This window comes from Tursiops truncatus, chromosome 4 (genome assembly GCF_011762595.2).
Source record: "Tursiops truncatus isolate mTurTru1 chromosome 4, mTurTru1.mat.Y, whole genome shotgun sequence".
Taxonomy (NCBI): domain Eukaryota; kingdom Metazoa; phylum Chordata; class Mammalia; order Artiodactyla; family Delphinidae; genus Tursiops; species Tursiops truncatus.
The window spans coordinates 128,386,182-128,401,575 of record NC_047037.1 but is presented as its reverse complement, the minus strand read 5'-3'; the positions used below and the strand labels follow the sequence as shown (position 1 = coordinate 128,401,575).

The 15,394-nt window shown below is 35.7% G+C and overlaps 1 protein-coding gene across 5 annotated transcripts in view; it reads left to right on the top strand.

Moving 5' to 3' along the window:
• The window catches only part of LTN1 (listerin E3 ubiquitin protein ligase 1), an 81,105-nt gene that overhangs the window by 26,769 nt on the left and 38,942 nt on the right, over nucleotides 1-15,394 (top strand). For all 5 annotated transcript variants that reach the window (XR_012331580.1, XM_033855996.2, XM_033855997.2 and 2 more), the window contains 11 exons: nucleotides 659-849; nucleotides 1,582-1,717; nucleotides 2,563-3,372; nucleotides 3,891-3,932; nucleotides 6,478-6,667; nucleotides 7,194-7,433; nucleotides 8,273-8,426; nucleotides 9,444-9,588; nucleotides 10,051-10,237; nucleotides 12,093-12,252; nucleotides 13,189-13,293. Coding sequence is in view for 4 of the 5 variants with exons in the window: in XM_033855996.2 (XP_033711887.1) it covers nucleotides 659-849; nucleotides 1,582-1,717; nucleotides 2,563-3,372; nucleotides 3,891-3,932; nucleotides 6,478-6,667; nucleotides 7,194-7,433; nucleotides 8,273-8,426; nucleotides 9,444-9,588; nucleotides 10,051-10,237; nucleotides 12,093-12,252; nucleotides 13,189-13,293 (2,360 nt within the window). In the remaining variant the exon portion in view is untranslated. The remainder of the gene's footprint in view (nucleotides 1-658; nucleotides 850-1,581; nucleotides 1,718-2,562; nucleotides 3,373-3,890; nucleotides 3,933-6,477; nucleotides 6,668-7,193; nucleotides 7,434-8,272; nucleotides 8,427-9,443; nucleotides 9,589-10,050; nucleotides 10,238-12,092; nucleotides 12,253-13,188; nucleotides 13,294-15,394) is intronic.

The following is a 15,394-nucleotide window of genomic DNA, read 5'->3' as shown; positions in this document are numbered from 1 at the left end:
GAAAGCAGCTTTTATAGAAGTCTTTTCAGTTAAATATTACTTCTTTTTTGGCTGCCTCAGACCTTAGTTGCAGCACGTGGGATCTTCATTGAGTCATGCAGGATCTTTCATTGCTATGTGCGGGCTTCTCTCTAGTTATGTCGTGCGGGTTGTTTTCTCTTCTCTAGTTGCGGTGCGCAGGCTTCAGGGCACGTGGGCTCTGTAGTTGTGGCACACGGATTCCAGTGTGTGCAAGCTCTGTAGTTTGCTGCACACAGGCTCTCTAGTTGAGGTGTGCGAACTCAGTAGTTGTGGCGTGCGGGCTTAGTTGACCCGCAGTATGTGTGATCTTAGTTCCCTGACCAGGGATCACACCCACGTCCCCTGCATTGTAAGGTGGATTCTTTACCACTGGACCACCAGGGAAGTCCCTAAATAGTTATTTCTGATCAATATTGTCCTGGAAGTATGTTGTATACACAATTACTAAATATAATAAATTTCTTATAATTTCAGACTTTTAGTTTTTAATGGTGGTGAGAGATTTTGACCCTCTTTAGTTAGAATACTTGATTTTTATTTTTGAGAGTCTATATGTCTTCTCTCTTAATTGGGAAATGTATGTTTATTATCTCTAATTATTATTATAATCTTTTTTTTTTTTTTTTTTTTTGGGAAGGACTGTTGGCTTCATGTAAATGCAAAAAAAAGTGTGTTTCCCAAGCTGTCAGCTATGGTTCGTGAAGGAGGTCGGGGTCTGGCTGCTGTCATATATCCTTATCTTCTGCCATTTATCAGCAAACTCCCTCAGTCTATTACAGATCCAAAGTTGGATTTCTTCAAAAATTTTCTCACCTCCCTAGTTGCAGGGTAAGGAATTTAAATTCTTGACCTTTAAAGCAAAATAGATTTTTTCTTATTTTCATAAATGGGCAGAACGACATACTTGTTATTATCATATGTAAATTTCCCCAAATTGTTTTGCTGTTCATTAAACACTTTTAAAGTTTTCAGAGAATTACAATTGGAATTCTTTTTTTGGGTACTTTCAACACTTCAGTGGTAGTATGCAGCAGAAAGTGAGATAAATTATGGCAAGGCCCTTAGGTGGAAATAGGCTCTTTTTCAATGACCCATTTTTTGGTATGTTGATAAATACAAATGCCCAAGTGCAGAAAATGAACCAGTGGACTTTTCCATTAACTTAAATATAATAGCTGTTTAAAGTCACACTTAAAACGTCATTTCAGCGTATTTGTTGAACTTAGTAAAAGATACCCAGTTTTATTAATGATTAAAATTTTTTTTTCCACTACAGTATTATCTTTATTTGGTTAAGTCCTCTCTTTGAAATTTGCACATGAATTGGTCCATGAATAGAAAATAAATATGTTATCTTTTGTTGATACATTTTTGAAGATATGCTATTTTTCATAGTTCTTCAAGTTTATATTCTAATCGGGCTGTATTTTAGTTGTTCTTAGTTTTTCATTGAAGAAATTATTTTTAGAAATTCTTTTTCATGCCTTTATTTTGGTATTTTTGTATTGCTTATTTTCTTTTTCATGAAGGAATAAGCCACAGGTATTTATTATTTCTTAGGCTATCAACAGAAAGAACCAAAACCAGCTTTTCAGAGTGCTCAGCAGTAATATCTGCTTTTTTTGAATGCTTACGTTTTATAATGCAGCAAAACTTAGGTGAGGAAGAGATAGAAGAGATGCTCGTCAATGATCAGGTATTTATAATGTAAAAATCATCAGTGCCTTTGCACACTAACTATAAAGAATCAAGCTCATTGTGTCTTGTTGCCATTTTTATCAATTAGCCTTCCTTGTAAAGATTTCATTTTTATGATTTACAAATTAGGTAATGTGTATTGCTGACCAATAAGCGAAAATTTCTGTATTGTTAGTTGTTATCATGATACCATAATGCCTAAGTACTTGTCACTCTCTGGTTCTACAAACTCTGTTTTAGAGAGTCGCAATGCAAAACAATTTAGAAGATGCAATTTTCAACATTTTGTATTTTAGTTTATATTATAATCATCTTGTTCCTTCTAAAATATGTAGTACATTTATCCTTTTGTGAGCAATTGTGCTTGGCTTTTAGAACTAGTGATGAGAGCGGGTCCTGGAATATGGTTCCTTATGGTAGGAAATTAATATGATTACATAAGCCTAGATCCTAGTTGATGTCTCAGATAGTTAATTTCTCTTATCTTTGTAATTTAAGAGAAAGCATTCTGAATTCTGTGGGTCCTATATGTCTTTCATATTGGTTTAGAAAAAAGCAAAACACTTTGAATAAGTTCAGAAGATCCGAAGAGTTGATGACCAATGATCTTCGTCAATTATATCATAAAAAAGAAGTAATTCGGGGAGATACAGTGAAATCGTTAGGCTCTCTGAATGATATGGAGATGATTTTCAGGTTCAAATTAACTCTTTTCATAGTTCTGGGGAAAAATTCATGTTTTTCAGTTATTAAATATGAAAATTTATAATGTTTTACAAATACCTTGTTTAAATTTCATTTTCCCTGACAACTGAACTTTAATATGTCTACCTTCTCTTTTAGTTGATTCCTTTTATTGATGCAGTTCTCAAAGACCCAAGATTGCAAGATGAGCAGCTATTTAACCATTTGGCAGAAACTTTAAGTTCATGGGAAGCCAAAGCAGATTTGGATAAAGATGATAAAACAGCTTACAGTTTGGAGAAAGTGCTACTGAATTTCTGGGAAAGACTGTCAGAGATCTGTGTTGAGAAAATCAATGAGCCTGAAACCGATGTTAAGTCAGTTTTGGGTGTTTCTAACCTATTACAGGTCCTTCAGAAGCCAAAGAGCTCCTTGAAGTTAAATAAAAAAAACGTTGGTAAGGTTAGATTTGCTGATGAGATGCCTGAAAGTAATAAAGAGAATGAGAAATATGTCTCCTCAGAAGGAGAGAATAGTGGAGGCTCTGAATTAATGGCTGAACCTTCTCTCACTCACAGTTGCTCAGACCTTATATCACCCCTAAGGAAAAAACCTTTGGAAGACTTAGTCTGTAAACTAGCAGAAATGAGTGTTAATTATGTCAATGAACAAAAGTCAGAGCAACATCTAAGGTTTCTTTCCACTCTGCTCAACTCCTTCTCTTCAAGCCAAGTATTTAAAGTGCTGTTAGGTGATGAAAAACAGAGTATTGTCAAAGCCAAACCTCTTGAAATAGCTAAACTGGCACAAAAAAATCCCGCGATACAGTTTTTATACCAGAAAGTAATAGGTTGGCTAAATGAAGATCAAAGGAAGGATGCTAGTTTCTTGGTGGACATTTTGTACAGTGCCCTTTGTTGCTGTGATAGTCATATGGAAAGAAAAGCTGTCTTGGATGATCTAATTGAGGTATTACTGTTCTGTATCTTTTTATTTTCATTTATTCATTCATTCATGCATGCCTGCATGCAGGGTCTTTCTTCCCCGACCAGGGATCAAACCCGTGCCCCCTACAGTGGAAGCATGGAGCCCTAACCACTGGATCATCAGGGAGTTCCCTGTATCTTTTTAAACTATAATGGTTTACACTGGCACACTGATTATGGATGAGTAGAACGAGACCTGTATGGGAGTTATTTGGGGACTGTTTCTTAACTATGAATGTCAGTTTAAAGACAATATATTCTTGATTGGGATTGGGAAGTATGTGAGACTTCTGGGTAGCTGTTCAGTAAGAGTAAATATGTTAAGATGACAAAAGCTTGGTAATAAAAGGGTAAGTTCTTTCAGTCCATACTTTTTAAAGCTGGACTTGCTAAAAAAATGTTTTAGTTTTGTAGTGGTTCCATGGTCACTTCATTTACTTATAAAAATTTTTACCAGTTACTGTTTTTTCTAGCAGATTGTTTCTCTTTTTCTTCTTTTAGGTGGATCTGAAATGGAATTCTATTCTTCAGGTCATTGAAAAGGTATCTTAGAGATTTTTCGCTTTTTTTTTTTTGTATTTATAGGTATACAAAAATTAAACCACAGCTATATTCACATAATGGTATGTGATTAGGTGTCTCTGTTAGAGAACTTCCTTATTATTGTAACTTTCTTCTCATAATTTGAGAAGCCATGGTGTTCACCTTTCTATAGTATTATTTTTCTGGTTAGGAGTATCAGGGAAGAATGAACAGGTTCTGGAAGATCCAGCGTCTCTTCCCTAGTGGGTAACAGAGGAAGAGTTAAGCATTTATCTTAGTTTATCTTTTAAACTAAGGTTTCTGCTGTTATCCTAGTTATTTTTTCTTCTGTAGAAATGGATTGAATGGTTCTAGCTTTGAGTAGAACGCATCAGGAAATGAAGTTTGTTTTACCCTGGAATACTGTACAGGCAAACTAAAGTCTTCCCACCTTTATTTAATTGCCATTTGACTAAGTAAGAAAATTAGTGATGAAAATGATACAAAGAAATCAAGAAACATAATTCAGAAAAATTTTTAAATGGCTTAAGTATTCTTTCCTAATGAAGATGTAAATGATATAATGTAACACTTTTCCAACCATAGAAATGTTATGGCTAGCTGCCTAAAAGTCTTCCTTTTCTTAAAGAATTTTTTCATTATTTTAAAATTTTACTTACATAACTCTAATTTACAAGTTTCTTTTTTTCTGTCTTTTTAAATTATGTTGAAAAAAACATAATTTGCCAGAGTAACCATTTCTAAGCGTACAGTAGTGTTGTTTATTCACATTATTGGTCAACCAATCTCCAGAACTTTTTCACCTTGTAAAATAGAAACTATACCCATTAAACAATAACTCCCTATTTCCCCCAATAGTTTATTTTTACAAAATAAATACAGAGTATTAATTTACTCTTTTTCAATGGGAAATATAACTTACTGGCACACCATTTTGAATTACTTTATTCAGTACCTCCTCTCCCTATAGGCAGGCTACGTGAAAAGCCAGATTATGAGAAAGCTGCTTGATAAGTCTAGAATCAGAGCAAAAGTATATAGTTAATAATTTGATAAGATAAAGATGGATATATCCATTTCCAACTTAGGAATGTACCTGCCAGGTTCAGGTACATCTGTAGTTCAGGTACATCTGTTTGGAAGACTCTTCCTGGGCAGTGTTTGGAAGTTCATAGCCAGTGTTTGCTTCCTGTACTTCTGTGACTAACTAGTCTCCCTAACCCCTGTTAGATTCTTTCTGTGGATATGTTAAAACATTGAGAAGTTGGACTTCATGTCTTCTTAACCTGAGAGACATTTTATTCAGAAGTTTGCTTTTTGGATTCTGTAGGATTCTATAAAATAGATTGGTTTTATTTGGTAAGCTATCGTAGGAAAGCCAATATTATAGCCATCTAAGTTCTAGTTTTTCTTGTTTTTATGCAACATCAGACTTTATGAGCAGAGTCCTAAAGTCAGCTTCCTTAAAAACAAACCTGACTTTTGTAACCAGAAAGAACCTTAGAGATTTTCTAAGTTAACCTTCATTTTTCAAATTAGGAAATAGGCCCAGGTTGGTTAAGAGCTTTGGTTAAGAGCTTCGTCTAAGGTCATAAAGCCAGAATAGTGGTAAAGCTTGGACTAAAATAGAAGCTCTCATTACCTACAATTTTTTAAATAAGGAGATAAAACAGTTTTGGGGGCACTACCCAATCTGCACTTGGATTTTTTTTTTTTTTTTTCCAGATTGCTTTGAAATGAGCCAAGTTGCAAATTCCTTTCTTCTCAGCCCTTAAACCAAAAGAAGCTCTGGGAACATGGATCACCATGCTTTTGGGGGTGGATTTACAGTTTTTTTCCTTGCTTCCCCACCCCACGAAAATAAACCAGTTGCTGTCAGCTATCTACCCCAGTAACTATTTCAGAAAATTTGGGCAAATGATAAGTCCCATTGTTCATATTGAAGTAATTTACCACTATTATATGTTAATTGTTCTTTAGCAAAATTAATGAACAAAAATTTAATATTTGTAGAGCATTTTAAAATCTGTCTTTAAAGTTCATTCATTATTCATTGAATATATCTGCAGTGTTGATAGCAGGTATCAAAGAAGTTTAAGACAGTCTCTGCTCTCAAGGAACTTACAGTTTCATTGGAAATAACACATACACAGATGAAACATTATAAATAATAATACAACCTAGTGAGTGCTCTAGAGATTCAGAGAAAAGCAGTGATGAGTATGGGCTGGCATGGATGGGGGAGACTTCACAAAGCAGGTGGGATTTATACTAAATCTCAAATAAGGGATGTGATTTTCATAAATAAAGAAGAAGGGGAATATTTATGGTTGGGAAGATAGAATGAACAAAGCATGGAAGCATACATAAGCAAGGCTTAGTGGGGAATAGGGAAGATACCAGCCTTCTTAGAACTTGAGGAGGAGGCATGGGGGATGATGTTGAGGCCACGATGATGAAAGGAGGTAATATGGTACAAGTAATATTTTGGCAAGTCTACTTTTTGATCTTGCTTCTAATCTTTGCTTTAATTTTATGGTTTTAGGCATGTTCTAGTTCAGATAAACATGCTTTAGTAACTCCTTGGCTAAAAGGAGATATCCTTGGCGAGAAATTGGTAACCTTGGCAGATCATCTTTGTAATAAGGACTTGGAATCCACAGTACCTTCTGAATCTTACTTCTCAGAAAGATGGTCTCTTTTAAGCTTGGTATTATCCCAACATGTTAAAAATGGTAGGTAAAAATATGGCTTTTGTTTTTTAGTACGGAGGGAGTAGTTTTTTCACCTTTTGGGAGGATACCATGCTGCTCAGTTTGCATAATATTAGTTGAGAATAACAAGATTTAGTTCACTCAAATATCTGAATTTTGTAAGCACCCTAAATGTTTATAAATCTCTGTAACATGACTTGGAAGATATTTAATACTTTTAGTTTTATATTTTAAAGGGTTTTGAATTTAGCCATTCACTCTAATTTTGTCTAGCATTGCTTTTTTACTTAATTTAAAATAGCTTTTTTTAATGTGAGGGCTTTTATGTGTGGGGAACAGATTGATTTGTTGATGTGATTTTCTTTTATATAAAACATAAACAACTTTTAAAAAAAAAAAAACAACACATGGCGAGACCAAGATGGAATGTTAACCCCAAGTAAAGTATTAAAATACATTGGTTAAAAAACTAAAAACAAAGATTAAAAAAAGGAAAACACACTGTTAATATTTCTTGTATTTTGTCTGTTTGAATTTTTTTCTGTAGATTACTTGATTGGAGAAGTATATGTTGAAAGAATTATTGTTAAACTTCATGAAACTTTATCCAAAGCAAAGAAATTGTCAGAAGCTGAAAATAATGACTCATCAGTGTCTTTTATCTGTGATGTGGCCTATAACTATTTCAGCTCAGCAAAAGGATGCTTGCTAATGCCATCATCTGAAGATTTATTGTTAACTCTCTTTCAGTTGTGTGCTGAGAGCAAAGAAAAAACACATTTGCCAGGTAATAGCCTACTGCTCAAATGTTTTGTTGGGAATCTCCGGCTCTGATCTTCATAGTGTAAGTGCCCAGGCTTTATTAATTGAATCATAATGTGTTTGAACTTTGAAAGCATTTTGAGTAAAGGACTACAAATCTTAAACACTTTCAGCTTTAGAAACCAAGTTAAAGGTGTATGTAGACATTATGTCTAAAGTTTTTACTTGATATCAAGGAAACGGTTTTGAAAGGGGCCATGATAGGTGAGTTAGCATCTTAGCTCCTTCACTCAGTAGCTCTCACAAGTTGCTTAATTTCTTGTTGCCTCAGTTTCCATATTTATAAAGGGGGACATTAATACCTTCTTCTCTTATAGTTAAAGACATTCAATCTTGGTGTATAGTAAAATGAAATTGAGATTCCCTTTTTAAGGACTATATTCCTGTCTTATATGTTAATTCAGACTTATTTGTGAAAGGAATGTAAAAAATACTCTTAAAAAAAAAAAGGTTTTAATGGAAAAGCCTCCTCCCCAACCCTTTCTTTAATACTAACTTTTCTATTTGAAAATGGTATAATATTTTTTATATCTCCAAAAGGTCAACTCTCTTATAAATAAGTTCAGAGCAGAAAAAAGCTGACTTTAAAAATCTTAGCATTTTTACATTTATATGGCATGAGTTAGCTTACATTATTGTGTATTTATGACATAGTTATTTTGTTTTAGCCATTGAATAGTAATTTTATGTTTTCTTAATGGTACCTTACAAATCTCAGATCTGCAATGAGTTCTTTCAGACATTTTGTACTGATTATAGTTACTTCATAGGGATTATGAATCACTGTTGACATCTTGATTTTAGACTTTCTTATCAGTAAACTGAAAAATACTTGGCTCTCTGGTGTGAATTTATTGGTCCATCAAACTGGCGACACATATAAACAGAGTACCTTCCTACGTTTATCTGCTCTGTGGCTGAAAAACCAAGTTCAGTCTTCATCATTGGATATCACAAGGTAACCTTTTTTTGTGCTCAGTTGCAGAGTGTCTCTTTAGTAATTGATCATTGTCCTTAATAAGGTTCCATGATTAGTGTGAATGCCTATGAAAAATGACTTGTTGGGCTTACCTGGTGGCACAGTGGTTGAGAGTCCACCTGCCGATGCAGGGGACGCGGGTTCGTGCCCCGGTCCGGGAAGATCCCACATGCCGCGGAGCATCTGGGCCCGTGAACCATGGCCGCTGAGCCTGCGTGTCTGGAGCCTGTGCTCCGCAACGGGAGAGGCCACAACAGTGAGACGCCCGTGTACCGCAAAAAAAAAAAAAAAAAAAAAAAAAAAAAGACTTGTTATGTAAGAAATCTACAGGATTCTAAGGGAAGATCCAAACAGATTTTTTCAAAAGGATTTTGTTTTAATGATCATGCATTTAAGCTCAATTAATTGGAGAGTGATTTGTTTTGACCATAATAATTGATGGTTAGTGATGTGATAGGGGTGCTGTCCTGTGTCTTAGGCTGGTATGGATTGTAACCGTAAACTCTTACGGCCACCACGGACAATGATTGTCCTTCATTGTTTATTTTTTGGGGGAGTCTGGTAGCCACTGTTGTAAGGCATTGAATTGCAGATGTATTTCACATTTCATGCCTAAATCCATATATAAAAATGAAAACTAAGAGAATGCATCCAGAGCTACTGGGGTTGGGTTAAATCTTTTTCTGATTATCATACTCTTTTAATGGAATAAAGTAGCTATATTTCAGAAATATCTGATCTGAAATAGGTCATTCACCTTCTTTCTGAACTAGAAGCAGCACTTGATTTCAATTATAAAATGTTGGATAAAATCCCCTGTTTGATTGTGTGTAAGTCACGAGGGGAGGGTGGAGAGAGAGACGATTTACTTTTATTTTGAATTGTCTTTTTTGTTCATTAAATACCCTATCTTCTGTAGGGTATTTAATGTATACCAGGGTATTCAAATTGGTTATAACATAACTGTAGTGGTTAAGTTATTTGCATTATTTTCAGTCTTCAGGTCCTCTTGTCTGCTGTTGATGATTTGCTAAATGCGCTTCTAGAGAGTGAAGATACTTATCTTCTGGGAGTTTATATAGGAAGTGTAATGCCAGACAACAGCGAATGGGAAAAGATGAGACGGTCTCTTCCTATGCAGGTATGTTTGAGATTGGAGAGTACTTATTTTATTCTGAAGTTTGGATTTCATGCAAGCTTAAATATTTTAATTTTATTCTGGGGAAGAAAAAAAGTAAATGAAATGAGTATCTTACTTTGCGTTTCTGCCTTTGAATGCTCCTGTGTTGGGTGTTTGCTGTTTGCAAGTTACCAGTTGACACTTGGCAGTTGCCATGGTACAAGGTAAATAAGACCTTGTTCTGTCCTGAAGGAATCCTAAAGAAACACACACGTTGATAATTTCTGTTCGTAGAAACCAAACTTCTAGGCTTCTGTGGTTTTACTAGTAAACTAGCAATAGCTTCATTTTTGAAGTTATTCTAATAACATTTTGAAGATATTTTAATAACTTTATTTTTGTTCCCTTCTTAATTGCAGAAGTAGTAATTAATTGAACTATTGAATGCTTTTGTGTATAATTTAATGTATTCTTTTTTTATAGTGGTTGCATAGACCTCTTTTAGAAGGAAGACTGAGTTTGAATTATGAGTGTTTCAAAACAGATTTTAAAGAACAAGATACAAAGAAACTTCCCAGCCATTTGTGTACTTCAGCATTATTGAGCAAAATGATATTAGTTGCACTGAAAAAGGAAATAGTCCTAGAAAATAATGAGCTTGAGAAAATAAGTAAGTATATATGAGCATTCAGATAAATACATATAAACCTTGAAGTAATTAAAATGTAATTTTGAAATAATTTTGATTATACTTCAATCTAAATCTTTAAAGAATCAAAAATCCTCAGCTCCTTTTAATTATTTTAGCAATGAGAAACTTGAGGACACTTAAGAGATGAATGTTAAATTGCAAATCAAATGGAATCATACTGAATATCTTGCTGTAGTCTTGTTAGCAATAGAGCAGAATTTGATATAAGATGCTACTCTAGTTGGCATGACATCAATATAAGCGCATCCTATGGCACATAACCCTAAAGAAAATGGTTAAGTGAGTCTTGTGTTTCATCAAGGATTCTGAATTTTCAATTAACTTTGAATCAATCTACCTTTGTATAGGGCAATAATTTTTTTTCCCAGCAAGTGGAGCTTCAAATGTTGAATTTCAAAAGGATTTAAAAATTCCCCCATTCCAGGAAATGGTGTAGAATTGTAGGTAGCAGTGTGACCTGTACAAAATGGCCTGAAAGGACTTGCATAATTCCTGTATCAGTTTTGATTGTGAGCCCTCAGCTGAGTACAGTTACTAGCAGAGGAGAATATTGTGCTCTGTGGAAGAAAGCTGGAACACCTCTCGTGGTGAGCGAACTCCACGTGCCGTTGAGGTCGAGGAGATTAGCCTGCTCTTTACTTTACTCATAGAGTGAATCTGTCCAAAAACAACAATGGAAATTAGAGTAATAATTTTTGTTGTTTTTCTTATCTGGAACTTGCAAGGGATGGGATTTGATTTTTGAACCAGGTTTCAAGTCTTCTAACTCCAAAATCCATACCTGGCTTTATAAAAGAGAGTTGTGACTAATTATGTATTGAAAACCTGTGACATGCCAGGTTTTGTGATACTTGGTCATTTACTTCTCACAGTAGTCCCGTGAGGTAGATTTGTATTATCCTAGCTGATAACGATGTGTGCAGCTCATTTGAATCCAGACTAGTCTGTCACCTAGGCCCATGCCCTGTGTACTAGATCGTGCTCTCTCCCATTTCTTTTTTCTTTTTTTTTTTTTTTGCGGTACGCGGGCCTCTCACTGTTTTGGCCTGTCCCGTTGCAGAGCACAGGCTCCGGACACGCAGGCTCAGCGGCCATGGTTCACGGGCCCAGCCGCTCCGCAGCATGTGGGATCTTCCCGGACCGGGGCATGAACCTGTGTCCCCTGCATTGGCAGGCGGACTCTCAACCACTGCGCCACCAGGGAAGCCCCTCTCCCATTTCTTAACACATTGACTTGAACTTCTCAGGTCTTGGGTCACTTAGTTGTTTATCCTGGATGCAACTTCTTATCATTTGTGGCAAAAATAGTAGGAAGATTCTTCCAGTATCTCTCTCTGATAACTTAGGTTACTGTCACATTCTTAACTAATCAGAAAAGGGACCAAGTAATGTTTGGGAGAGGAGTGATATTTTGTATTAGGTATTCTCAGCTTTCATTATAGTTGAACATCAAATAGTTGAAAATCAGTTCATAGATATTGATTGATTGATTGATTGGCTGTGCTATGCGGCATGTGGGATCTTAGTTCCCCGTACTTGAACATCAAATAGTGGAAAATCAGTTCACAGATTATTGATTGCTTGAGTGCGCTACGTAGCATGTGGGATCTTAGTTCCCCGACCACGGATCAAACCAGTGACCCCTGCATTGGAAGTGCAGAGTCTTAACCACTGGACCACCAGGGAAGTCCCAGTTCATAGATATTTTGAAATTAGTGGGCATAACAATGTTAGGGAATGGGGGGGACAAGTGAAAACAGTTCAAAGGTCTGTTCACAAAGTATACTCAATAATGTGTTGTCCATTCTGTTAGTTGCAGAACTGCTCTATTCATTGCAGTGGTATGAAGAATTAGACAATCCACCTATTTTTCTAACTGGATTTTGTGAAATGCTTCAAAAAATGAATATTACATATGATAACTTATGTGGACTTGGTAATACTTCTGGCCTTTTACAGCTGTTATTTAACAGGTAAGAATCTCTTTCAATTTCCATTTTTTTATGACTGTTTTGCTAGTTTATGGCTTGTGTCTTTAAAATGTAAGCCCACTTCATGCTAATCTTTGAATCAGAGAGTTTATCTAAATTAATCCCAATTCTTAATGATAAATACTTTGTGGATACTAAGTACTTGATTTACTCTTCTGGTGAGATATTTGGACTTTGCCTGTGTTATTAAATCCATAAATACATTCAAGGGCCAGATGACAGTCCTGTAGAAGTTATTTTAATTTGACATATGTAACCCATCCTTCCACTACTCTAAATTTAACCTTTTACCTTGCATGTTGTTGCAGGTGTGTCTTAATATCATAACCACAACACCCTCTCCCCTAGACGAGGAAGTAGGTATGAAAACAGAGTTATTGTAGAGGTTATAGCAGTTTGATGGTTAGCTCATTGAAATTACTGTGTTGAACTGCTCTCTTGAAGAGTTTTTCACTTGCCTGTAGTATTTTTCGTATGCTTTGCAGTATCAGAGGCCCCAGGCTGAACAGGTCTTCCTTTCCAGTCCCACTCTACATACTTGACACTCAGAACTTTCCTCAGTGGATATCAATACCTCCTTGCTTTCTCAACTTCAACAATCCTCGGTGTCCTCTGGGATATGTCCTCTTTCCAGCTGCAACCTCTGGTCCTCAAGCTTAATCTTTAAGGTCATCTCCCCTATTGGAACTTGAGGGGCTTTGGGATTGCCTTGGATGAGAGCTCAATATCAGCTGTAAAGGAGTTTCAGAAGTTAAGTTCCCAATCCTTTTGGTAACAGCAGTTGTTTGGGTGCAGAAGTGCTGTGTGAATTGATACCCTTACAAGGTGATTTATTTAGTTCTGTATAAGGAATCCAGGTAAGCATTGTTTAAAACTCTTAAGTACACTTTAAAAACGGAATTTTTTTTCCTCTTTTAGATCCAGGGAAAATGGCACCCTTTGGTCTCTTATTATTGCTAAGTTGATCCTTTCCCGAAGTGTTTCATCTGATGAAGTAAAACGGCATTATAGGAGAAAAGAAGGGTATTCTTATTGAAAATACTTTTACTTTGAAATTTATTATGAGTGGTCACTTTGGCAACCCCAAACTAACAAACAGTCTCTAATGAGTCAGGAAAACAAGACTTAGGAAATGAGGAAATTAAAGAAAATGAGACTTAACAATTTAAATTGCATTAGGTTGCGACACGTCTTTTTTTTAATAAGCATTTTTAACCTTATAACATTTTGTTGAGGAATTTTATACGTGCTTTAAATAATTAACATTTCATAAACATGTTCTATTTTCCCCAGAAATCTCTCTGGTAAAATCTATCTTTTCCCCTTCCCTATCCTTCTTGCATCATTTTATTTTCTAAATGGAAATGATAAGGAAAGTTACTTACTCTTAACTTTATTCAATATCCTGTGATAAGCCATAATGGAAAAGAATATGAAAAGAATGTATATATATGTATAACTGAGTCATTTTGCTGAACAGCAGTAATAAACACAACATTGTAATTCAACTGTACTTCAATAAAAAATAAATTAAAAGAACTAAATTAAAAAAAAGGTTACTTACTCTTAAATAAGGATCATCCTATTGAAGAATATTCTAAAAACGCAATAAATGTGTTCTTAAGACAAATAATGAGGTTGGACATACTAGAGATGTACTAGAGTTGATCATACTAGAGAAGCTGAACATTCGGATTAAACACCTAGCTGAAATTTACCAAGAGGCATTTTGAATTTACTGATTTACCAAGAAGAATTCAGAAATTATGTGTGTGTGTGTGTGTGTGTGTATGTATTCTGGTGCAGTAGAGTTGTAAGCTAAATTTTGATATTTTTAATCTTATTTAAAAATTTAAAACTATATTTTAGAAGAATTTATATATATATAAATTTATTTATTTGGCTGCATTGGGTTTTTGTTGCTGCACGCAGGCTTTCTCTAGTTGGTGATGAGCATGGGCTACCCTTCATTGTGGTGCACAGGCTTCTCATTGTGGTGACTTCTCTTTTTGCAGAAAACAGGTCTAGGTGCACAGGCTTCAGTAGTTGTGGCACGTGGGCTCAGTAGGTGTGGCTCGCCGGCTCTAGAGCATGGGCTCAGTAGTTGTGGCACATGGGCTTAGTTGCTCCGCGGCATGTGGGATCTTCCCGGACCAGGGCTCGAACCTGTGTCCTCTGCATCGGCAGGTGGATTCTTAACCACTGTGCCACCAGGGAAGTCCTAAATATATTATTTTGAGTTCAGTTATTAATGTGGATTATAGGTTCACATGCAATTATAAAAAATACAAAGAAATTCTGTGTACCTTTCATTCAGTTTCTTCCAGTGGTACCAGTTTGTATAACTTTAGTACAATTTCACAACCAAGAGAATGGCATTGATACAATTCACTGACCAAGTTTACTTGCACTCACGTGTTTGTGTGTGTGTTCTGTGTGGGTTACCACCACCACATTACAAGCTACAGAATAGTTTTATCATAAGGATCCCCTATGTTACCCTTTCTTGCCTCAGCCACCTCCCCTCTTACCATTCTCCTCACCTCTGGCAAACAATAATCTGTTCTCTATATAATTTTATCATTTGGGAATGTTATATAAACAGAGTCATATAGCATATGATCTTTTGATGTTAGCTTTTTTTTTTAAGTAATTTAATTTATTTTTGGCTACGTTGGGCCTTCGTTGCTGTGCGTGGGCTTTTTCTAGTTGTGGGGAGCGGGGGCTACTCTGCATTGCGGTGCGTGGGCTTCTTATTGCAGTGGCTTCTCTTTTTGCAGAGCACGGGCTCTAGGTGCGTGGGCTTCAGTAGGTGTGGCTCGCAGGCTCTAGAGCGCAGGCTCAGTAGTTGTGGCACACGGGCTTAGTTGCTCCACGGCATGTGGGATCTTCCTGGACCAGGGGTCAAACCCGTGTGCCCTGCATTGACAGGCAGATTCTTAACCACCGCCACCAGGGAAGTCCTGATGTTAGCTTTTTTTATTCAGCATAATTTTTAATATTTTTCTGATTATAAAAGTCATAGGGAATTAACTAAATAACTATTAAAAGTAATTGCAAATGAGATGGACATATACTTGACATACAGAAGTCAATATCTTTCTTATTCACCAGTAATAATCAG